Genomic DNA, 26,452 nt, shown 5'->3' on the forward strand with positions numbered 1-26,452 from the left:
GATTCTGTCCTGGTTGCTCCTCTTCCAGTCCAGCTCTCTGCTGTGGCCCAGGAAGGCAGTGGAGAATGGCCCAAGTGCTAGGGCCCTGCACCTGCATGGGAGACCAGAAAGAAGCACCTGGCTCCTTGCTTCAGATCGGTGCAGTGCGCCGGCCATAGTGGCCATTTTGGGGGTGAATCAGCAGAAGGAAGACCTTTCTCTCTGTCTCTCTCTCTCTCTCACTGTCTAACTCTGCCTGTCAAAAAAAAAATGAATTTTAAAAATCAGATTGGCCTAAGAGAGCTTAGATTGAAGTCAATGGTGTATTTTGCTAGTCTACCTGCTTGATTTATCCAAGCCCAAACAACTTAGTGCTCAAAATCAATGTCAACAGTAAAAGAATATAACTGTTTCCAAGTAAATTATAGAATGATCTTTGAAAAAGAGAAACAGAACAATGTTTTTCATGAAGACGTCCATGAAATCAGTGGGGATTGGGCAAGTATTTAGTTAATGGCTAAGCAAACTGTATGTCCTTTGAAAATTAGAGACGTAAGGAAATTTCATTGAAAGTTTCTAAAATAATATAAATCTCTGTAAAAATCTTAGCAGAAAAATAAAATTGGTACACAATGCATAGATAGTCAGACAAAACAATATGAGCTAATTGGCAGAACTCATGAACAGGACACCAAAACAGATATAGATGTTTTTAGTACAAATAATTCTTCACTGCTATTTCACTTTAGATTTGTAATTCTAAATCTCCTATCCAATTTTTTATACATATACAGAAGAGTTACGAGAACAGAACTAACATTGCTCTATCAATCTCCCAAACTCCTGTTTCTGAAATGATAACAGCCAATTACCCTAAGATAGTGTTTAAGAATCACTATATTCCTAAATTTGTATATATGAAATACATGAAGTTTGTATGCCTTAAAATTAATTAATTAAAAATAAATAAATGAGTGCACTAACAAAAAATAGAATTAATATCAGTTTCCTTGTTTTGAGTATCATACTATGGCTACTATTCTTTTCTCTGAAACACTTCTGTAAGGTTAAAAAATTTCCAAATAAAAAGCTAAGCAACCTATAAATTAAAACTAGCAATTCCAAACATAGTGGTCAAATTAATGTGTGCTTGTGTTGTGTGTGTGTAAACAGAAGTCAAACCATTGATTAGACACAACTAACCTAAGAAGTTGATTTTAACACTTTCAACACTATTCAGTCATTGCTGCTGATTTGATCAAGATAAGAAACATTACCTCTGATGAGTATTTTGCTGTTCATTTTTTTCTATTTCTTTAACACATTTTTCATAGCATTTATCGCTGCTACCTGAGATCTTATTATATGCTTTTCATTTTATTACTGCTTGCCCTCCCAGTAACAACTAAGCAAAGTATCCTTTTACACTTACAATTTCAAGCACCAAGAGCTTAGCATATGTTCACTAAAGAGTTGTTAAATATATAAATAAACCAGAAGTTGCCCTATACCAACATTGAACTATTAAAAAAACAGGATAGAAAGTCTTCATCCTTTAAAGAGATGGTTGTGTTAATATCACCAGCAGCCAAGTTTGGCAGGCCTGCAACCAGGAGTGGTTCACATAGCTGCAGTCTCATGGTATCCAAAGGGCCTAGTAACAAAGGACCTCGTGGATATATTGTATGTGATAAGTTCCATTAGGGAAAAACTTCACAGAAATACCTCATATAATGCTCAGGATTTCTCTGAAACAACTTGGCCCCATTAGTCTAAAAGAATAGCGCCATTGAAAATTGTAGAATCATGGGTATATTGCTACTTCCTAGATAAAGGAAGACAAAGTTTTGTATAGATCAACTGAATCTTATTATTTTATTCCCTTTCCAGTAGCTAAATAATAGCTTGAAGTTCCCTCAGTCTCATTCTATTGATAATAAAGCAATATTAAAATACATTTTAAAGAGAGAAAAATTGTCCAGAATTGCAGTATTTTAACACAAATTATTTTCAGGTTTTTGTTTTTGTTGTGGTTGAGGTTGGTTGGTTCTAATTTCTCTTCTTGTCTTGGTTTCATTTTAGGTAGCCATAGTCAGGGTATGAATAAAACTTTGTAGCCTATTTTATTTCCTAATAGTGCAACATTATTATTTTTCATGGAATCACATCCTCACTGTATTTGTAACATTGTCAAAGTGATATACTGCCATATTTCTAATTTTTACCTAGTAGCTAGTTATTATACTATTTTTATTTTTTCCTAATCATTTCCATACATAATATTTTTTTCTTTTGTTCTGTGTTCTTGGGACATATTTCAAAGTTAAATCATTGAAGAGTTATGAGTAGCTTTATAACAGTGCATAAGGTTTTTCCACAAATTTGTATAAATTTACAAAACTAGTAATAAGGTGTGAGCATACCAATATTCCCACAACTGTTTCAACATTGGATATTATATTTTTAAATGTTGCTAGATTTTGACATGTTAAATAATAACAACTGCTCATTGTTTTCTTGCATTTTCTTAAATTTAAACATTTTAATTTTGTTTTTATTACCTTAAGATGTATTTGGGTAACAGTTCCAGGAGGCAGAATTTGCCATGTAAATTGCAAACAATAGGACATCAACCCAAAACAATTAAGAGTAACACACTAGAAAAAAGTTGGGATTTGACAACACTTAGGTTCCTATAGCTTAATTATATTTTTAGTCACACTAACCTTAGATTTCACAATCATCTCACTTTAAGCACAGGAAATAAACAATGATACAAATTTCTGAATCATTATTATGGACAATTTAATTCAAATGTTTGAAATAAAAAAAAAGAATTAAAAATCCTACCCTATTTACAGTTTCTGGACTCTTATCACTTGGTTCCTCTGGAATTTTAACAAGGTATTTAGAGGTGTCAGCCAACTGAGTGTGGGTTGGCAGTCTTCTGACAGTGGGGACAAATGTGAAGATCAGAGGTTTGGCTTCAGAGTCACCAGAAGAGACCTATGAGATATGTAATAAATTAGACTTTCAGCCTTGTCAGAGGTTTATCTTGACTTTATTCTCAATATACAATGATACTTAATCTCATTTCTTTTGATAAATGGCCTATTGTCCTATAATCATATCTATGACTGCCAAAGAAAACAGCTATAAAAACAGTTATCATTTTTATGATACCATTTGCCAAAGAAAGCAGTACATCCACAGGACAAATTTATTATGGGGAGGGTAATAAAACAATAGGTTAGAGAGCTAGCTGATCAGCTGGAATCACACAGGGCATTGCTAACATGGTGGGGACATCAAAAACCAAGCATCTGGTCTGCTTCACAATTGACTTTTATCAATCTGACCCTAGGTTAGCAGGTTCAATTTATTAACTCATGTACAACAAGCATACAAGGAAATTCTGACATTCACCATTAACAGCAATGCTAAAATATGGATTTAAAATTGAAAGTATGCCAATCAGAATACCAGTACCTGCTGTCAAAGGTATAGCTTCTCATTTATTCCCAACTCATTCAAAAATAATTCCAGAAACTATGGGCTAGGACTACAGTGGTGAATAGGAAACAGTAGACTTCTCACAAGTAGAGGAAGGACATATCAAGAATAAATGCTAAAGGAATAGTGATGAGGGTACCTACCTAACTTGGATACTCCATACATGAAGGCAGCTGATATTTATGCTTAGAAGAAGAAGAGGATGAGAGTATACCACGTTGAAAAAAAATCTGACATATGAAAGTAAAGGAAATAGCAGCTGTAGGATGTGGATGAAACTTGGACTTTGTCCTGATGACAACAAAGAACCATTAAAGCATTATTGATTGAGCAATGAAATAGTCATACTGGAATTTTAGCAAGATATATTTGCTTTTAAAAGTTGCAAGACTAGAGACAGAACAAAGAGCTAAAAGCACTGGGTTGATAACTTAATGGGAGAAGAAATAGAGAATATGGTTCTTTTGCCTATTTTCCAAGAAGTTTGGGTGAGAAATGAAGATAGAAGTTGGGAAGAGCTAGAGTCAATGAAGTTCCTTTGTTGGTCTTGTAATGGAGTATATTTGAACCTATCCATAGACTAAAGAGAAAAATAGTATATAGGAAAGGGGAGTTAGATTAAGGAAGAGACCAGCAAAAGACATTAAGAGTATCAGAGAAAGAACATGATTTCCTTGGAGAGCAGAGAATATGCACAAAGATGTCCACAAAACGCTGAATGAGGTGTAGAGGCAAACATGCACAAAGTAGTAAGTGATGGGAATCACTTTTGGTAAATTCAGTTTTCATAATAAAACCACGACCCATCTAGTTAGATCAACATTTCCCCTCTGCCACCTCAACATCACTGTCAGAAGAAATACATGCCCTGACAAAATCCCCACTACCCTCTCCCTTTAATCTGTGCCACCTGTGCATGCCTTGGGCCTCTCAGACTCTATGAATTTACAGGCATGTCCTTTAACTGATCCATGTAAGTGCCTGTGAGAAACCCAGGCCTTTGAGTCATCCCTCAATCCTGGCTTGCTATAGGATCCCTAGTTTTGGTCCCATCCTTTTCCCTACTCCAACTCTTAAAACTGTGCATGTACACTTTCTGGAATTCAGCCAGCCATTATAAAAATCCTTCATATCCTTAACGTCTGTAAATATTCTCTTTGCCTCCAGTTCTAAGACATGGTTCTTACTGGAAAAATTTGTGAGAAATCTTACTGAGAAATCTTTCTTAGTGCAAGCTCTTTTCTCTCCCACTTTTGTACCACACGGCCTAGAAGGGGAAGTGTCCTTCTTGCTTATTTTAGCACTTACAGATTATTATTCTTTCTTACCCAAAAACTTTGAGTGTTAGATCTCGCTTCATTATAGTCTATACAATTCATACCTCTCTCAGTTGTAGTCATCGGCCCATACTCAAATCAAACCCTTCTTGAAGATTTAGTTACTGGCTCAATGCCACTGGCACCTTGTTATTTTATTAAATAATACCATTTAATAGGTAATTTTTCTAATACTCTTTCCTTAATATATTCATTATTGACTCTCACACCCCTAGCATGGACCACCAACTACAAACCCTCCATAATTTCAGATTTTTCATTTTCTGACCACCACTTCCTGTCTCTCCATACCACATCCTCTAATATTCCAACTCCAACATTTGTTGAATCCAACCAGGATTAAAACTATTGATTCTTCCAAAGTTATGCTTTCCACACTTCACTTCTTAACTAATTAAAAAAAAAGTTGACCACAGTCATTCCCATGGATGCTCCTCAAAGGCTTTGCCCTCTCTTGCATCATTGGCCTATTTGTATAAAACACAGTTCTCACAAATCTATATCCCTATTATCTACTGCTACATGACAGCAGTAAACCTGGCTGGGGAACATCACACAACCATGTTTTCTGGCCCCATTTTACAACCAAAATTTTAAGTCCCAAGAAGCTACTTCAATGCTACCCCACAAGCATACCACACTTTTATAGCCTACTCACTTTTTCACAAACATAGAAAATGCTTTCACAACGTCTCCCATTCTTCAAGGAGAGAAGAAGCATTCCTTAATGTTTTCCATATTCTCATACTGGCCTGATGACTTTCCCATTTCAGTGAGATCATTTAAGCAATTAGAGGAGATTCCAAATACCACATCTACTCATATAACATCTCACCTCCATCTCTACTCATGGAGAAGTGTACTCTCTACGCTTCTACTGTTATTAATATACCGAGTCTAGATCTACCAATATGCAACTCTTAGTAAAACTAACCTTCATTTGAACATTTTGCCTTCTACTTACTTTTGTTTACTCAGCAAAGTCTTATTAAACACCTACTAAAATACTAGGTATAATTTCAGGGGATAGTGATAAAATAATGAACAAAAATCTTTACCCTTATTGTAGTGGAAGGATATGGGCAGTAAATAAATAAATGTAAAAAATACATAGCATTTCCATAAGTACTATAAAGAGTTGCTATAAGCCTGCACTGCGGCTCACTAGGCTAATCCTCCGCCTTGCGGCACCGGCACACCGGGTTCTAGTCCTGGTCGGGGCGCCGGATTCTGTCCCAGTTGCCCCTATTCCAGGCCAGCTCTCTGCTGTGGCCAGGGAGTGCAGTGGAGGATGGCCCAAGTGCTTGGGCCCTGCACCCGCATGGGAGACCAGGATAAGTACCTGGCTCTTGCCTTTGGATCAGCGTGGTGTGCCGGCCGCAGCGGCCATTGGAGGGTGAACCAACGGCAAAGGAAGACCTTTCTCTCTGTCTCTCTCACTGTCCACTCTGTCTGTCAAAAAAAAAAAAAAAGACTTGCTATAAGGCTCTTATAGTAATCCATGGCAGAGAAAATGGTGGATTGAATTTGGATTGCATTGCTGTAGTGATAGTATCAAGAAGTGTGAAGAGGGGTGCTGTGGCATAGGTTAAGCCTCTGCCTGTAGCATCTGCATCCCACACGGGCACTTATTTGTGTCCTAGGTGCTCCACTTCCAATCTAATGCTCTGGTAATGGCCTGGGAAAGCAGTGGAAATTAAATTGGCACACAAAAAAGCTGTCTGCACATTAATGTTTATTGCAGCTCAATACACAATAGCTAAGACCTGGAGTCAACCCAAATGCCCATCAACAGTAGATTGGATAAAGAATTATGGGACATGTACTCTATAGAATACTATACAGCAGTCAAAAACAATGAAACCCGGTCATTTACAACAAGATGGAGGAATCTGGAAAACATTATGCTGAGTGAATTAAGCCAGTACCAAAGGGACAAATGTCATATGTTCTCCCTGATCGGTGACAACTAACTGTGCACCAAAGGGGAAACCTGTTGAAGTGAAATGGACGCTATGAAAAACAGTGACCTGATGAGCTTTTGTCCTAACTGTTGATGTACAATGTAATACTTTATCCATTTTAGTATTTTTTTTTTGTTCTAGTACTATTGGTTGAACTCTGTAATTAACACACAATTATTCTTAGGTGTTTAAATTTTAACTGAAAAGTGATCCCTGTTAAATATAAGAGTGGGAATAAGAGAGGGATGAGATGTACAATTTGGGACATGCTCAATTGGACTTGCCCCAAATGGTGGAGTTAGAAATGTGCCAGGGGATTCCAATACAATCCCATCAAGGTTGCAGGTACCAATGCCATCTCACTAGTCCAAGTGATCAACTTCAGTTCACAACTGATCACACTGATAGGTCTGAGAGTCAAAGGGATCACACAAACAAGACTAGTGTCTGCTAATACTAACTGATAGAATAAAAAAGGGAGAGAACTATCCAACATGGGAAGCTGGATACACAGCAGACTCACAGAATGGCAGTTGTCCTAAACAACACTCTGGCCTCAGAATCAGCCCTTAAGGCATTTGGATCTGGCTGAAGAGCCCATGAGAGTATTTTAGGCATGGAAAGCCAAGACACTCTGGGAAAAAAAAAAAAAGAAGACCTAAATGAAAGATCTCTGTGAGTGAGATCCCAGTGGAAAGAATGGGGCCATCAAAGAAGGAGGTACCATTCTCTGAAGGGAGGAGAGAGCTTCCACTTTGACTATGACCCTGTCGGAATAAGATCAAAGTCGGCGAACCCAAAAGGCTTCCATAGCCTTGGCAACTCGTGACTAGAGCCTAGGGAGATTTCTGACGCCATAAACAAGAGTGTCAAATTGTTAAGTCAACAATAGGAGTCACTGTGTACTTACTTCTCATGTGGGATCTCTGTCCTTAATGTGTTGTCCAATGTGAAGTAGTGCTATAACTGGTACTGAAACAGTATTTTTACACTTTGTGTTTCTGTGTGGGTGCAAACTGATGAAATCTTTACTTAATATATACTGAATCGATCTTCTGTATATAAAGATAATTGAAAATGAATCTTGATGTGAATGGAATGGGAGAGGGAGCGGGAGATGTGAGGGGTGCGAGTGGGAGGGAAGTTATGGGGGGGGAAAACCAAGATAATCCATAAACTCTACTTTGGAAATGTATATTTACTAAATAAAAAAATAATTTGAAGAATCAGGCAATATATTAAAGGAAAAGCTAAGAATTTGCTGACAAATTGGAGGTAGAGTAGGATAAAATTGACGGAAATCAAGGTGAGTATAAAAGTTTTGGTCTGAATAACTGTAAGAAATGACAAATTATTCACTGAAATGAAGAGAATAACAGTTGAAGCTAGTTTGAGAATGAAGATCAAATATGATATTCCCAATATGCATTCAAATGAAATATGAGTATGAAAGTCAAAGTTAGAGAAAAGTTTGTTCTGGAAATAAAATCATTAGAGTTGTTAACTATAGATGATATTTAAATCCATAATACCAGGTGAGATCACTTAGGAAGCAAACACAAATAAAGAAAGAAGTGCAAGCTGGAACCCTAAAGACTCACATTAAGTGACCCAGCAGCTGAAGAACTGTTAAAGGTGACTCCAGAAGCTTAAGGAGGATAGGAAATTGTGGATCATCATTGACAGCACTAGAAAAGAGGTTTAAAAAGAAACAAAAGAGTCAGAATACCATACTAAGGGCTTATCCAATACATCTGCATGAGTTTGCGTTGAGGCAATTCGGCTCTCTGGTAGTCTCTTGAGAGATGCTGAAATGCCTATCATAGGAACAGAGGAAGTAAATCACAGTATTTATGAAGCTGATGTTTGGAGGAGGTGATTGGAGGTGACAGAAAGATGTAGTGTGTGTAAGATGATTTGGGTAACTTATAAGAATAGAACAAATGATAAGACATGCAGTTCGATATGAATAAAGAAGAAGCATCCTCAAAGCCCATGGACTAAAGGTCTCTGTGAAACAGAAAGCAGACTTGCTACAGTGATGACAGAAAATGCCTTGACATCAAATTTGGTCTATGAGAGCTTAATGGTTGGAAGTATGGTGATTCTAGGTGATTATAAAATCTAGATTTTGCAGGCCAGCACTGCAGCTCACTTGGCTAATCCTCTGTCTGTGGACCCAACACACCAGGTTCTAGTCCCGGTTGAGGTGCTGAATTCTGTCCCGTTTGCTCCTCTTCCAGTCCAGCACTCTCCTGTGGCCCGGGAGTGCAGTGGAGGATGGCCCAAGTGCTTGGGCCCTGCACCCCATGGGAGACCGGGAAGAAGCACCTGGCTCCTTGGTTTGGATCAGTGCAGCACGCCGGCTATAGTGGCCATTTCGGGGGTGAACCAGCAGAAGGAAGACCTTTCTCTCTGTCTCTCTCTCACTGTCTAACTTTGTCTGTCAAAAAAAAAAAAAAAAAGAAAGAAAGAAAAAGAAAAAGAAATCTAGAGTTTGGGCCTGAAAACTGAGTATCTGGGAGGAAGGGCACTGAGTTTTCAAAGGTCAGGGTCTGTAAGGCAAGAGTACTGACAGGATCATTTTTGGGGTTGTGGCAAGACTGAGTTGGGGAGAAAGATTAATTATGGGCATATAATCTTGTGAAGCTGGAGTCCAAAAAGTTCCTGGAACAAGGTTCATGGAAGATCAAATTATTAATTAGAGATTTTCTTTGTGAGGATGAAATCAAACAAAAATAATTATATAAAATATATTGGCAGCTGATTCACTCAAGTTCTAGAAGGGCGTTAATAAATTAAATTTGGACCATTTATTATAGGATTAACTTTCTGGTGACTAAATGCCCATACCTTGTAGCAACAATGCATATTCTCTAAGCTTGCAGACAAACTCTTTTGGACCAATCTTCATTCTTCAATATTCTTTTCTGCTTTTAAAGATATTTGCGATAGGTGAGTTTGGCCTAGTGGTTAAGATCCCAGTTATGACTCATGGATCCACATCAGGGTGCCTGGGTTTGACTCCTAAGGCTAGCTCCTGATCCCAGCTTCATGCTACTGCAGACCCTGGGAGGTAACACCTATGACTCAAGTACTAGGGTTCCTGCCACCTGCTTGGGAGTCCTGGATTGAATTTCCCGGCTCCTGGCTTCAATCCAGCCCAGCCTTAGCTGTTGAAAATATTTGGGGAGTAAAGCAGTGTATGACATTCTCTCTCTCTCTCCCTCTCTCTCTCCATTCTCAAATAAATATTTTTAAAGACTAATTATAAGAAGTATTTTATCATTACTACTTATTATAGTCAAGTCACAATTCCCAGGTTGTGGCTTATCATCAGAAAATAATAAATCACTGTTTTCCTTTATAGAAAGGAACATTAGATTTCTTTGTAAGATTTAGAGGGCAATCTGGCTTGCATATAACACAAGAGACTCTCTGGATGTATAGTTTTCTAGGAAGATTTCTTTATATGATGAGATTCATGGATACCATGATGAAACGCAAAGTGGTTTTGGTAAGTAAATCACTGATGGTAGTTCAAATAATCTATCCTAGAACTGCTTTTTGAGTGTGGAAATAAAGATAATCCTTTGCAAGTTGAAGAAGAAGTGGTGACATTTTTACCTTGTTCCCAGGATCTACGGGGAGGCCTGCCCTTTTATTTGAACATTTTGAAAATAGGCCTATCTTAAGTTCTTCCCATATGAAATTTAAATAGCATCGCAAAAACTTCTTTAGAATAAGCACCTCCTGGTTCTGAAGTATATGAAATCATTATAAACACTAAGTAGCTTTATATTCTAAAACATGCAATGATGAAAATTTACTTCTCCAAATGCCCAATTCATATAATTGAATCATTTCAAGTCTCTAAAATACAGTTCCACACTTGATGCCTCACAACCTACAGACTTTTTAAAGATTCTTAGCTATAATTTTAATAAATAAAGAAATAAAGTATGAATAAGAATTGATACTTCAAAGACAGGTATGCTTTTGTAACAATACTCTGATAAGAGTTTCCAAACACAACCACATGCTGCAAATAAAAGCAACTGAAGTAAAATTATTTCCTTCAGCTGTTGTTATATTCCCTATAGAAACGCTACTTTCACACATAAAATACAAAATTTCTTTAGGTGAACCAGTATATGATACCATTACAGAAAACAAAACACAAGAAAGCTAATAGGACTAAAGACTTATTCATCTCCCCAGGTTTCCCTTGAAGAGAAATGAGGTTAGGGATAATTTCCTATCTACACATATATCCCTGGAAGAATAATCACAAAATGACAATTATTGGGTAATTCACTTTTAAGCTAATAGTACAATGTTAGAATAGGGTTCTTTTTACTGCCTTTACCTAACACCCTCTTACCTTACCAGGGACCTAATATTCATTTCCTCAGAACTTCAAAGGAAAAGGATTTGAAAATACACTTGTTATAAAAGGGTACTTCAAAAAATCCATGGAAAATTGGATTAAAAGATAAGCTTATTTTGTGCAAAAGGTTTTTGAAATCCATGCATAATTTTTATGGTATGTATTTTCCGTAAATTTTCTGAAGACTCCTCATATTATGAGATGAGATGAGATGAGATGAGATGAGATGAGATGAGAACCACGTTAGTGAGGAGAGTGTCAAATCCCTTGTTTAGGAAAGAAAGAAAAAAGATATTTTCTGTTTGCTGCATAGTGTGGCCAAGTTCCAATAGAATCCAAAAATGAATTGCTATGGTGATGAAAAATCATCTTCCACACAAAGCAGGAACAGATGCATGTTAATAGCATTGCACTTGTTAATTGCCAATTAACACTTTCAGTGTTCGATGCCAATGTCGTTTAAACATCTTGGGTCCTATCATGGGGAAACTATTTTAATAACAGTAATAAGAGCTGAAAGGATTAAAACATTTCCCTAAAATATGCTTTGAAACACTCAAAATCTCTAAGATTGTCACCTTCTGAACAGACAGCCTAATAATTTGAGAAACTGTTGTCACCCATGCCATGCATGCTATCTGCTTCTTTGCTCAGTTTCAGGCTCTCATACCTTCCTGTCTTACACTTCCCTAAAAGTTCCCTTCCTTCCAATGTTGACACCTACACTCACAGATGGCCAGTAACCTCCTGTTGAAGAGAGGCATTACAAGATATGTTAGCGTTAACACTATGCCGAGGGCTGTCCTGAGCATTTTCTTTACCCAATGAGCAGTTTTGCCTTTATCTGCTCGCTCTTTTCCCTAACTGCAGATAACACTTCATTTCGAAACACAGACAAATTTATCTGTGCTAGCTCTCCCTCTAGCCCTCTTTCAGCAAACACCATGAGCACAGTTTACTGCTTTTATAAGTCACTGAAAGCATTAAGCAAAGACTTCCTTTTACCTGGGGTGTGGTCTGAACGCTCCCTGCTAAGATGCACGAGTTCATTTGGAAGTAATTGTTCCCGCAGTCACTCAGAAGCCCCTGTTCTGGAAGCATTGATTCATCACATAAGGGAGTGAGCAAACCAATGACTGAGGTGGGAAGGAAGCTTCTTACTAAAACAACACACACGCGCGCACACACACACACACAGGCGGGGGGGGGGGGTGTGGATAAAGGAATTCTAAAAAGAGGTAAGACAGAATCCTTTCTGAATTGAAAAACTGCGTCAGTTCCAGAGAATAGATTTATGTTTCGACAGTTTTTAGATTTGCAACTTCATGATAGGTCATACTGACTGCTGAAATGGAATCAAAGATTGCCACCTATATGGGTTTGCCCTCTTTTCTTTCCATGCATGCATTCCAATTATATATTCTGTGGAAGGAAGAGAGAAGCCAGATTGTGCAGCAAGGAGAAGCTGATTGAAGGGCCTTAGCATCTGCCAATCTCAGTCATCAGTTGGTCACATTCAGAGAACATTTAGTGATACAAATATATGCAAACACTGTCCAAATAAAGAACTAGAAAACAGTGATCATTTTTTAAAAATCAATAACTTTAATGATCAGTTCTTGGTGTATAAATTGCAAGCAGCAATGCAGGAGCATATGTAGTGACTAAAGTTTTGCTATTAATAGAATTTACTCTAAAATAAAGCTTTGAATCAAATAGTTGTCAAAACAAAATTCCATTCCAAGGTTCCTGGAAGGCAATGAGTATCTTGACTGCATACAAATCTCAAAATTTCACACGTAAACTTGATTGAAAATTTCAGTTTTTTTATTTCTATCAGTACTTATTTTTCTCCAAATCTATAATATCTATAGATGAGCTTTAGTGATGAAAGATGCTGTATCGAAAGGGCTAGGTACAGGCCAAAGGTAATGGGAAGAAATAATGATTTTTTTCTTTAAGAATCAAGATTATGCCTCATAACATTTTAACATCCAAAGCCTGAACTTTTGGAAACATTACTAGTAAAATAATTGTTAAAAGTGATTCTATTACCACAGTGGGAAAATATTTCTAAATAATATAGAACATTTTGACTGAGAAATAGTCTCAATATCTGATACAAGTGCTGCATTTTATCACTAAACAATGTGTAATCTTCCATGTCAGGTACATTTACCAATATCAAAAAGAGAATATGATACTTTGCTACTCAAAAACCTTACAGTCCATTTGGGAATATAAAATAGGTATAAAAATAACAGAGATATAAAGTCAAAAAAACAAAGTCTCATACCACAGATCTTTTCAAACTTTCCTGCATATACAAACCACCTATGGATTTTACTAAAATGCAGATTCTGGACAAGTGTTTGGTGCAGTGGGTAAGGTGCTTCAAGAGATGCCAAAATCCCATATCTGTGCCTCATTCAAGTCCTGACTGTGTTTAGGATTCCAGTTTCTTGCTAATACACAGCATGGGAGGAAGCAACCTGGTTTCAGAATGGCCCATCCCTGCTTGTTGCTGGTATCAGGGGAATGACCCAGCAGATGGGCAATCTCTCAGTGATCTCTCTCTCTCTCTCTGCCTTTAAAACACATAAATACTTTTTAGATGCTGTTTCTGATTTAGGAGATCTCGGGTGGGACTAAGAGACTGTATTTCCAACAAGCTCCCAGGGTCTGCACAGCTGCTGGTCTGTGTCACTTTGATCAGCAAAGACTCATAGGAATTTCAGAAGAAGTGACATTATGTCTGTCTATCCTGGAGTAATTTAAAAAGGTGGCATCTGAACTACCCAGAAGGAAAGGGGCCTGGAGATCTATGAATGTGGGATGAAAGAGCACTTATTTTATTTGTAAAAAGAAAACTTTGAGTAAAGGCACCTATCAGAACAGCAAGAACAGTAAGTAGCAGGTGTAATCTGAAAGCATGAGACCCTGGAGGCAGATCATTCACTGACTGTGGCACTCCAGACAAGTTACTGAACCCTCAAAGACTCAGTCCTCTCACCTGTGAAATAGGAGTAAGAACAGAAATTATCTCCCAGGGTTTTTATGATGGTCATAATTAAATTCAGCAAGCAAAAACCATAGTTCTGTGCCAGGCAAATACATAATATATGTTACTTGATGGTACTATTTTCATTTTGATCAATGATAATAAACAGAAATAAGATTGAAAAAGCAAATTAAATAAATATCAACAAAGATCTAGAATGAAGGTGCTCAAGTTTTTTTCAGTGAAGGTAGAATGGTGATGTGTGAATGAAAACATCAAAAGGTAGCATCAATAAATCTTAAAGAACTCTTAGCTCCAAGTTCTACTGAGGCTCCCCAAGAGGAAGTGACAATGCAGCCCATTGTCTATGGTCCAGTCAATTTATTCTAGGTAAATTTCAACAACTATGAAGGTCTCCTATACCTCATTCTGTCCTTTTCCTTCTGATTTTTTTCTCCCAGTTCTTCCTCCACATATAAAGCAATATTTAGGCAAGTTGGCACAATGAAATTTACAAGAGGAAATTCTTCAGCTTCTACTTTTTTGCCTTACTCAGATTCTTTTCAATCACTTTACAACATAGGAACCAATTAAATCCATCCATTACTTTGCTATTTTGCTATTTTTCTCTATGTCTTAGTGGCAACTTATTTCTAATTCTTTACTTTCCCTCATTTTATTAACAAATAATTTTGTTATAATAGACTATTTCTTATAAAGACAGAAGTCATAATTTTTATAAAATTATTTTGTATTATATAAACACAAAATGGATGTGTATTATAATAGCATGCTCCAGCCATCTGGTTGGTAACTACATATAGCTTGGAAAAGCACATGTATTTAGGGTAATTTCTATAGAAACTATATTTTCATTTAATTAGAAAAATCAACGGCACCTGGTCCAAAAAAAAAGCTAGATTCTAGTCTTGGGTGGCAAAAGAGCACATAAGTTATATAGAGTGAACACCAGGAAAGAATCTAATCCCCAACTGTAACTACATTTCCTATAGACAAGAAGAATTACTTAGGGTCTTCTCAGGACCCTTAAGCATTTTATACACACAGATTTTTAATGATGTCTTTTCCACAAAGGAACACAAATTTATCTGTTGGAAAACAGTTTTTCACAACAAAGTCAAGTGTGTTAAAGTTTGCAATAAATGAAAATAATCCAAAATTATCTTTAAAAGCTGGCATTATTGATGCCTGAAGCAGGTTTCCTTCACCCTCCTTACTAAACAGATATCACTGCATTATCTTTGAGCCAAAAAAATATAAAATAATGTTTTTAAAATAATATAGAACAAGTAGTCTTTCTTTCTGACATGATAAACAAATTTGAGAAAAAACAGATTAGTCCACATAAAGTTTTGCCAAGAAACATGTAAGTGATTAAACAGATTCAGCTGCCAAGGCAATTCAGACATCCATTTGTCTATTCTCATGCCTCATGCTTGAGAACTGAGGCACTAGAAGTCTCATTTATTTTTCTTAATAAACATCTGCTGAGCACAAGGCACTGATGTACACTCTGGGGGACATGAAGATAAAGAAGATGTAGGCCCTATTGTCAACATGGCTTAGAGTCTCATAAAGGGTCTAACTTCACAAGGGAAACCAGCAATGAGTGAAGTTACAGGAGTAAAAAGCAAAGTGTTGAATGGAGGATGTATAGGGAAATGATCTCAAGCTATTCCTAGTAAGATTTCACCCTTCACTCTGCATTCTGATCCTGTTTCTGGTTAACAACATTGGGATATTCATTCTATGTCAGCCCTGGGTCATGTTTTTTTTTCTCTTGAGTCAGAATCATCAGTATTATGAATCCTCATCCCCTTAGTTATTGATGATTCCAGGAATCTTGGCACTATCTCAATTCACAGACTAAGAATTGGGTGTAAAGCATAATGAATATATGAGTTCCTATCATAGCCTAAGTCTGGGCTGACACAGATTGACACTTGGATAGACCATGTCTGATTCCTTCCATTTCTGTTATCACTACTTATATATTTTTTTAACTTTTATTTAATAAATATAAATTTCCAAAGTACAGTTTATGGATTACAATGGCTTTTTCCCCCCATAAGTTCCCTCCCACCTGCAACCCTCCAAGCTCCCGCTCCCTCTCCCATTCCATTCACATCAAGATTCATTTTCGATTCTCTTTATATACAGAAGATCAATTTAGTATATATTAAGTAAAGATTTCAACAGCTTGCACCCACACAGAACATAAAGTATAAAATACTGCTTGAGTACTAGTTATAGCATTAATTCACATTGGACAACACATTAAGGACAGAGATCCTACATGAGAGCACAAGGACTCCTGTTGTTGACTTAACAAATTAACACTCTTGTTTATGGCCTCAGTAATCTCCCTAGGCTTTTGTCATGAGTTGCCAAGGCTATGGAAGCCTTTTGAGTTCGTGGATATCGATCTTATTTAGACAAGGTCATAGTCAAAGTGGAAGTTCTCTCCTCCCTTCAGAGAAAGGTACCTCCTTCTTTGATGACCATTTCTTTCTACTGGAATCTCACTCACAGAGATCTTTCATATAGGTCCTCTTTTTCTTAGGACATCTGCCATTCTATGAGTCGAGCAGACTAAAATTTATAAATCACTTATATATATTTTTTAAATTTTTATTTACTTATTTGAAAGTCAGAGTTACACAGAGAGAGGAGAGGCAGAGAGAGAGGGCGAGGTCTTCCATAGGATGGTTCACTCCCTAATTGGCTGCAATGGTCAGAGCTGTGCCGATCCGAAGCCAGGAGCCAGGAGCTTCTTCTAGGTCTCCCACATGGGTGTAGGGGCCCAAGGACTTCGGCCAACTTCTACTGATTTCCCAGGCCACAGCAGAGAGCTGGATCAGAAATGGAGCAGCCAGGTCTTGAACCGGCGTCCATATGGGATGCCTGCACTTTTGCCAGGGCATTAACCTGCTATGACATAGTGCCAGCCCCCATATCCCTTATCTTTAATGTGTTGTCCTTTTATAATACACTCATACAACTAACATCTTTACTTGGATATCTCATACACATCTGAAAATCAGTACATCTCCACTAAGTTACTTGCATTTCTATAGAACCATCTCTACCTACCACCCCCAAATTTTCCTCACCTCAGCATATAGAATCTACCCATTTCTAGTTGGCTGGGGCAAAAGTGATAGATTTATACTGATTTTTCTTGGTTTCCCATAATCTCCTATCAAAGTCATGATATCCTCTATTGGCCCTTCCTTCAAAATAATCCAGAAAATGAATATATCTCCCTCCTTCTACTTCTAACATCCTGGTAACAGAACTTACCATCTGAATCAATGCCTCTTAAGTGGTCTCCCTGCTGCCATTTTGCCTCTTGTAATAGATGCTCTAATGAACCTTGTGTATCCCGCTTCTAGCTAAAGGATTTCCATGCTCCTAGGAGTACTGTAACAGCCTAGTAGGCAGTCATCTCTAGGAATTCCTCTAGGGTTCTTTGTTGAAAATCATTGCCCCTTCTTAGAGGCATCCAATAGCCAATCAGTAAATGCATCGGTATAAAGGCCTGAAACCCTCACTCTGATTTGGGACAACTCTAAAGGGCAACCCAAGTTTCAGAGCACCCTGTGCACTGAGTTTGGTGTTAAGACAATATTACAGCCCAGTGCTTCTTGTGTCTAATCCTGCCTTCTTCCCATCCCCGACAGGTGTTGCTCCTGAAAGCACTCCCTAACTCCCTGATAAACTCCCCAAATCCTAATCTCCATTTTGGAGTCTGCTTCCTGGAAACCCAATATGTCACATCTCCCTACAATTTTACTTTCTATACTGCGGCAACATTAAACCTTTTCGAACAAAAATCGGACCATGTCACCTGTCTGTTCAAAAGCCTTTGAAGGCTTCCCTTGCCACTCAAAGTATAAGCCCATCTTTATAATGGCCTATAGACCCACATAATATTAATCCCTATCACCTTCTCCCTTGCTCCCTTAGCCCCAGCCACAATGACATTTTTGCATTCCTAGATTATGCTAATCTCATTCTCTGGAATGTTCTTCCTAAGCTTGTTACTGTTCCTTCACAAGGAAGTCTCTGCACAAAGCCATGTTAATAGTAAAATCATCTCATCCTATATAAAATTGCAACCCTGGTCTTGTCTCTCTGCCGACATCCTCTAATTCCTTCTTAGCTGGTGTTATCATTTTTCTCAAAATGATTATTTATTTTCTGATTATTTTTCCTGGGTTTTAAACTCCACTACTTTCATAGAACCTAGAAAACTATGTGGCCTGTAGAGATGTTCAATAAATATTTTTCCAATGAACTTCTTGATTAATGGTGATATCTTTATTTGTGGATATTTCTACAACTTGTTTTCTAGCTTGGAAAGGATAATGAATTTGTTAAACTTTGAACTGATTGTCCCAAAGAAAACAGAATCACCCTAATCTCAAGTCTTTTGGTTCCACCAGAAAAGATATTGCCAAGGGCCATGCATCCTTTCTAAGAGCAAAACAGATGCCAAAGAAAATAGCTGCATGGAGTAAGTCCAGGTGAGCGTGTGCCGAACTGTACATCTCCTCCCTTTCTTATTCCCACTCTTATTCTTAACAGGGATCAATTTTCAGTTAAATTTAAACACCTAAGAATAATTGTGTGTTAATCAAAGAGTTCAACCAATGGTATTAAGTAGAACAAGAAAATACTAAAAAGAATAAAATAGTAAACTGTTCCTCAACAGTCAGGACAAGGGCTGACTTACTCCCCATGTAGGATCTCTGTCCTTAATGTGTTATACTATGCAAATTAATGGTAAAACTAGTATTCAAACAGTACTTTATACTTTGTGTGTCTGTGTGGATGCAAACTGTTGAAATCTTCACTTAGTATATATTAAGTTGATCTTCTGTATATAAAGATAATTAAAAATGAATCTTAATGAAGAATGGAATGGGAGAGGGAGTAAGAGATGGGATGGTTTGCGGGTGGGAGGGTGGTTATGGGGGAGGGGAAACGCTATAATCCAAAAGTTGTACTTTTAAAAATTTATATTTATTAAATAAAAGTTTAAAAAAAAAGAAAATAGCCACATGGAAGTAATTGCCATCAACACCTACCTTGAACATGCAGTGAGAGTAGAATACTCAGAGCTGTGGAATGTCCAATTGCCTATTTGAAATAGACAAAATAGGTTCTGGTCTCTGATTTACCCTCCAATAATTGGGATGTCTTGAATGAGTCACTTAATTTCTTAAGGGCAACAAGGTTCTAGATCACTGTTACCCCAATGTACCATTCTTAGAATACCAGCTTTGCAAGACCATGAGTGAAAAAGCATTCTGTGATCAACTAAATTTACAAATTGGAGCATTCCATAACCTATGATTGGAGGAGTCGCACAGACAAGAGGTCTTTAAGCCTTGTTTAGCCCACAGTTTTGGTTTAGCCCCCAGTTTTGCACATTTATTTGGCCACAGAACTCCTTGCATGCATAATGCACACTATCATTCCACTCACAGTATGAACCACTGAACTAGACAGCCACAGTCTTCTTTTTTTGTAAGATTTGTTGATTTATTTGAAAAGCAGAGTCAGAGAGAGAAAGAGAAAGAGAGAGATCTTCTATCTGCAGGTTCACTCCTGCATAGCTGCAATGGCTAGGGATGTGCCAGGCCCATGCCAGGAGCCAGGAACTTCATTTTGGTCTTTCACATGGGTGCAGGGGCTAAGTACTTGGGCCATTTTCTGCTGTTTTCCCAGGCACGTTAGCAGGGAGCTGGATCAGAAGTGAAGAAGCCAGGAATTGAGCTGTCCCACATATAGGATGCTGGTGTCACAGGCAGCAGCTTAACCCACTGCACTACAACTTTGGCCTCCAGAGTCTTCTTTCTACCTTGATACTTGATGAATGTATGGAAAGGAGATTGGTTGGAGAAAGAAAGAAGCAATAAAGTTACTCAAGAAATTTGATTGAGGATCTGGCCTGAGAAGAGAGAGGAGTAAAAGAGATGGAGAATAGAAAATATTCTCTTAGTAAGAAAGCAAACAAAGAAGCTAGCACTGTGGCACAGTGGGTTAAGACACAGCCTGCAGTGCCAGCTTCCCATATTAAAGCACCAGCTGGAGTCCTGGCTGCTCCACTTCATATTCAGTTCCCAGATAGTGCTACTGGGAGAGCAGAAGATCGGCCAAGTACCTGGACTCCTGCAACTCAAGTGGGACACCCAGATGTAGTTCCTGCGTTTACCAACTATAGACCAGGCTATGGCTGCAGCAGTTCACAAACTACATATTCCATGATACAAGACAAATAGGAAAAAATGGATGATGAATTGACTAGAAGATCTTGACAATTCCCAAACTGGAACTACAAGGTGTGTGACAAACAATTGTGACTAAAGCATGCTTTTAATGGTGATGCTCGACATTCCATAGTGAGTCTTTTTTATTTTTTATTTTTTAAACTTTTATTTAATAAATATAAATTGCAAAAGTACAACTTTTGGATTATAGCGGTCCCCCCCCATAACCATCCTCCCACCCACAAACCATCCCATCTCTTACTCCTTCTCCCATCCCATTCTTCATTAAGATTCATTTTTTTTTTTTTTTTTTTTTTTTGACAGGCAGAGTGGACAGTGAGAGAGAGAGACAGAGAGAGAAAGGTCTTCCTTTGCCGTTGGTTCACCCTCCAATGGCCGCCGCTGCAGCCGGCGCACCGCGCTGATCCTGGCAGGAGCCAGGAGCCAGGTGCTTTTCCTGGTCTCCCATGGGGTGCAGGGCCCAAGCACCTGGGCCATCCTCCACTGCACTCCCTGGCCATAGCAGAGAGCTGGCCTGGAAGAGGGGCAACCGGGACAGAATCCGGCGCCCCAACCGGGACTAGAACCCGGTGTGCCGGCGCCGCAAGGTGGAGGATTAGCCTATTGAGCCACGGCGCCGGCTAAGATTCATTTTTAATTATCTTTATATATAGAAGATAACTTAGTATATACTAAAGATTTCAATAAATTGCACCCACACAGACACACAAAGTATAAATTACTGCTTGAATATTAGTTTTACTGTTAATTCGCATAGTGAGTCATTTAAGAGAAACTTAAATTCTATCATGTTGGTGCTGGCACTGTAGTATATAGCAGGTTAAGCTGCCGCCTGGTGTGCCAGCATCCTATATGGGTACCAGTTCAAGCCCTGGCTGCCCCACTTCCAATTCAGTTCCTTGCTAATGTGCCTGGGAAGGCATCGGAGGATGGCCCAAGTGTTGGGCCCCTGCACACATGTGGGAGACCCAGAAGAAGCTCCTGACTCCTGACTTTGGATCGGCCTTGCTCCAACTATTGCAGCCATTTGGGGAGTGAACCAGTGGGTGGAAGCCCTATCTCTCTCTTTCTCTCTCTCCCTCTCTCTCTCACTGTGTGTAACTCTGCCTTTCAAATAAATAAATCTTTTAAAAACACTCTGACATGTGATACACTTCATAACTCCTTGTTTTCAAGGGAATAGAGTGAAGCGAGCATCTTTTGAGGTGATACCATAATTCCATGAAAAAACATGACAATTTAATGTTATTTTCAGTATGACTTTGGTATAATCTGATGTTTCATTTAAAATAGAAGGACAAATAGCTACTATTTTGTGTTTTTCCTAACTATATACATAAAGAATGTCTTCAAAAGCTTTCATCACATATCTGTATTACAGTTTTGACCATGATGACAATTGTAGTTGCAAATCGTTATTTAAGATGACTCAAACAGAAAAGAGTCTAACTGATTATTTCTATTCTAAAGGTTTTTTACAATGATTTTTTTATTTTTTGAGATTAAACTTTTAATTTACATTATAGTCAAGGGTTTAGTTCTCCACCAAATAGAGTTCAGCAAATAAAAGAAAAAAAGATCCTAGTTTAGCAAGAATACGGGCAAGGACTATAAACAACAATCAAATGGAAATATAACCATTTCACCCATATAAAGTAAATTTTAAAGTAATCACAGATAGTATAACATTTTTCCCAAGATTTATTTATTTATTTGAAAGGCAGAGTTATAGAGAGGGAGAGACAGGGAAAGAAATCTTCTATCCATTGATTCACTCCCCAAATGACCACAATGGCCAGAGTTGAGTGGTATGAAGCCAAGAGCCAGGAGCTTAATGCCTTAAGGGCTGATTCTCAGGTCAGAGTGCTGTTTGAGGTATTTGTCATTCTATGAGAAAGGGAGAGACAGAAAGACAGACAACTTCCAACCACTGGTTCATTCCCAAATGGCCCCAAGATCTGGGGCTGGGCCAGGCTGAAGCCAGGATCCAGGAGCTTCTTCTAGGTCTCCCACGTAGCAACAGGGGCCCAAGGACTTGGGCCATCTTCTTCTGATTTCCCAGGCATCTTAGCAAGGAGCTAGATTGGAAGAGGAGCAGCTGGGTCTTGAACTGGCATCCATATGGGATGCCAGTGCTTCAGGTGGAGGCTTAACCTTCTATGCCACAGTGCTGGCCCCTTAATAATTTCAAGAAGGCATAAGCTCTTTACATTCAGACTCTGCTCAGCCAGGCAAGTCACTAACCTCCGTGGCCCACATAGTAACCTGTCATGCAAGAGAACAAAGATAACCAGCATTTTGTCATTAAAATTAAATTTTGACTTTCGGAAGAAATTACATTTTAAAGCAGCTTCCTCAGACTTGGACAATATAAAGAATTGACTAAATCTAAAAGCAAATTCATGCATATATCAAGAAAATAACTACTAATACTATATATATATAATACTATATATATTATATAATACTGTATGTAATATATATGTAGTATTATACTATGTAATACACTATAAAATACTATATATATAAATATTAATCCATCATTTCATTTGTACATAATTTTTAACAGAATCAGTGAGGCAGGTGTCAGAAAGCCAGAGTTTGTCAGTTTTGTCTTGGGTTCCCTAAACTTGATGAGAAGAATAAAGAGCTATATAAATGTAGAACCAACAACTGATGTTTGTAATGCAGTTGAGAGAACATGGGCATTAGATCAGACAGTATTAGTGTGGTATCCCACTACCCTCTGCACTTAGCTATGTGACCCAACATGAAGTTTTTATATCCCTGATCGTCATTTATTTATGAGAATAGGATTTATCATGTAAACGAGGATACTTCTAAGACTGAAATGGAGGGAGTGGAGGGTACTCATAAAAATTGCTAACATGACTAAAATGACTACTTTGAAGATCTTTCCTGTAAGAAATATGACACACATATCCCCAATAACAGTCATTCCCTCTTTCACAAACATGAAAATTAGGTGTCAATGAGAGATTAGGAGGCTATGAGGAGTTTAAAAATGGAACAAAATGAATAACTGACATACTACTCCCTTGACTTAAAATACTCCCCTGCAACCCTTTTCCTAGTTAACTCCTCTTCACTCTACTGAGTTCCAAGAAAATCAGAGATTACATGATTAATATTTTAATTCACACAATGAATACGACACAATTTCCGACACACACCCTGCTTTCAGAAGCCATTATCTTCCCCAACTCATTGGGTTCAATACAATCTCCTATTTTTACAATATCTTAGCACCTTGTACGTCTACATAGCATTTTATGGTTTAAAATTACTTGTTTAATATAGAACTTCTTTAGTATCTCATTCATCAACTGGAACATAAGCATCAAAATGATGGGAAATGTTTCTCTGTTTTCTTCCCCTCTGAACCCTGTAGTACCTATTAAATGATAGAGGGTAAATATATGTTTATTAAATAAATAGATCAGGATCTATAGTCAGGATCTATAAAGAAATAAGAGTAATTTAATCACTTTGTAATTTTTTTCATCATTTTGAAGATATAGCACATAGAAAAATAGCAACCCACACAGAATGTCAAAGCTTTGGCTGTTTTAAGAATACATGAAAAAAAAGGGCTATGTGAGGGGCTGGGGTACATCTAGAAAGCTGGGAAAAGCATCTCTGGTCTACATTACTCCTCCTTCTCTAGATAGCCATGGTCTCTCACCCTGGCTAACTAAAACGCTTAATCCACTCACCAAAGAACAGGTTTTCTTCCACATTTAAATACCATTTAATGAGCTTTATGTGATGCTGCTCTTCAATACTTAATGTATCATCTTCTGTGTTTCTCACAAGCCAGCAAGACAGTCATCATATCCATTAGACAGTAGGAAAATGAGACGTGGGAAGATTAAATAACGCTCAATGAGAACATAATGCAACTGGATTTGAACACAGGTCTGCCTGGTTCATGTTGCCTCCTATTTGCTCTCCGCTTTTTCCAGTATTATCTTAAACATGCTCATTTGGAGTAACAAGATAAGAAATATGGTAGTCTAGGGTATGTTTCAATACACTAGTCAGCAAGGATGTTGTGTTTCACATGTTTCCTATCCAGCAGTGTTAAAGTCTGATGAACACTTTTCCAAGGACTCCAGTATTCAATCTCAAAATATGACGACACACTATGACTGTTCTATATTTCATACCTGTTGTGCACTTACTGTATCTATGTCAGGTCTATAAAAGTAATGAGTGTTGTGGCCAGTGCTGTGGCGTAGCAGGTAAAGCCACAGCTTGCAGTATCAGCATCTCACATGGCACCAGTTCGAATCCTGGCTGCTCCTCTTCTGATCCAGCTCTCTGCTATGGTGTGGGAAAGCAGTAGAAGAAGCCCTTGGGCCTCTGCACCCACATGGTGGACCCAGAGGAAATTCCTGGCTCCTGGCTTTGAATGGGCGCAGCTCCGGCCATAGCGGCCAACTGGGGAGTGAACCAGCAGATGGAAGACCTCTCTCTCTCCCTCTCTACCTCTTCCTCTCTCTCTCTGTGTAACTATGACTTTCAAATAAAACAAATAAATCTTAAAATAAAATAAAAAACAATGAATGTTTATTTTCAAACTAACCAAAATAAATGGCAATGAGATATCACCAAAGAATACAATTGTGTTCTTACTGAGTGCTAAATCTGCATATGCTTTGATATGGATAATACAACATATATAAGCACAAGGAAATATTGTTGAATGTCTACATATGGTTCCCATCCATAATAAAAAGTAATTGTCTTCAAAAAGTCTGAGGTTAAAAAAACCTGAGGTAATAGGTGAGCTGTAAGGTGATGTTTCATACCATTAACTTATTAATTTTAATGGAAGCAGCGGAATCTAAAATAAGAATCAGGCTCAAATAGTATATTTATCTCTTATTAACTGGTAATCATATTTAAACTACTTAACTTTAGTTAATAAACTTTAATTTCTTCCTCTATAAAGTGGGCATAAGAAGCTTCATAGGACAGATATGAAAATTAAATAAGATGACAAATCAGATCCTTAGTGTATCCTGGCTTGTAGTAGGTACACCAAAATATTAATTTCACTCTTTGATTTTAAGATAGCTTAGATGTATGAGGTATAATAAAAATTGTTAGTAGTTATAAGTATCAGAATATTACCACATTTATTTATGTAATTTTCTTCTTTTTCTACTCTTTATGTTTTCACTCCCAAATAAGGCCTAAAGACAGATTTTAACAGTCTTGACCCTTGTGTACAATCATCCACACGACGTTTTATAAACCATATAACTCTTGCCCAAAATAGTTAACACAACAGTTGTATCTCATCAGGAAAAACACAACAACTAGAGGCCAATTAATTTATCTTACATTTTTACCATAGTCTCTAATATCAAACACTACTTAGGATGAAGGGTTGTTTGGAGTAAAGATGTATATGCATTTGTTAAAAATTGAGTGGGTGAAGATTTGCAGGTGAATCAAATTACTTGGAGCTAGTCTTTTCTCTTGATTTTATTTTTGACACTTAGTGATTTTCAAACCAATCATTTGCCCATTCATTTCTACAGTATAGGAGCTGTCCTGTGCACCTCCCTCTCTGGGTCACCACTGCATCCCTGGGGCTTAAATTTAGTAGGTGGTCAATATATATTGTTGAACGAATTGGGGTATACCTACTCTAGGCAAAATGACTGTTTAAAAAAAAAAATATGTGATAGGACAAGTGTAAGGGAACAGAAGATAAAGCCCAAAACTTTCTCCCCAAAACTCACCCCAGCTGGTGGTAAATCAGTAGCTGCAAACTGTAATTTAACCCTCCATTGGCACTTTTCTGACTAAACTGCATTAGATGACAGCAAGCTCTCTAGGGCAGGAATGGCTCAAACTTCAAAAGTGAGATTAAGATGTAATACAGAAGATACTATAAGGAAACGTTTTTCCTT

The 26,452-nt window shown here is 37.7% G+C and overlaps 1 protein-coding gene across 50 annotated transcripts in view; it reads right to left on the minus strand.

Annotated features, from left to right (window-relative positions):
* MLIP (muscular LMNA interacting protein) overlaps positions 1 to 26,452 on the minus strand; it is a 314,125-nt gene that overhangs the window by 151,281 nt on the left and 136,392 nt on the right. For 34 of the 50 annotated variants that reach the window (XM_089333120.1, XM_070073968.2, XM_070073956.2 and 31 more), the window contains exon 2: positions 2,830 to 2,985. The exons of the other annotated variants lie outside the window; for them this stretch is intronic. In XM_089333120.1, the coding sequence (XP_089189246.1) occupies positions 2,830 to 2,985 (156 nt within the window). The remainder of the gene's footprint in view (positions 1 to 2,829; positions 2,986 to 26,452) is intronic. 50 annotated transcript variants of the gene reach the window in all.

Source organism: Oryctolagus cuniculus, chromosome 5 (assembly GCF_051225735.1).
Source record: "Oryctolagus cuniculus isolate XC-2025 breed Fujian yellow rabbit chromosome 5, ASM5122573v1, whole genome shotgun sequence".
NCBI lineage: Eukaryota > Metazoa > Chordata > Mammalia > Lagomorpha > Leporidae > Oryctolagus > Oryctolagus cuniculus.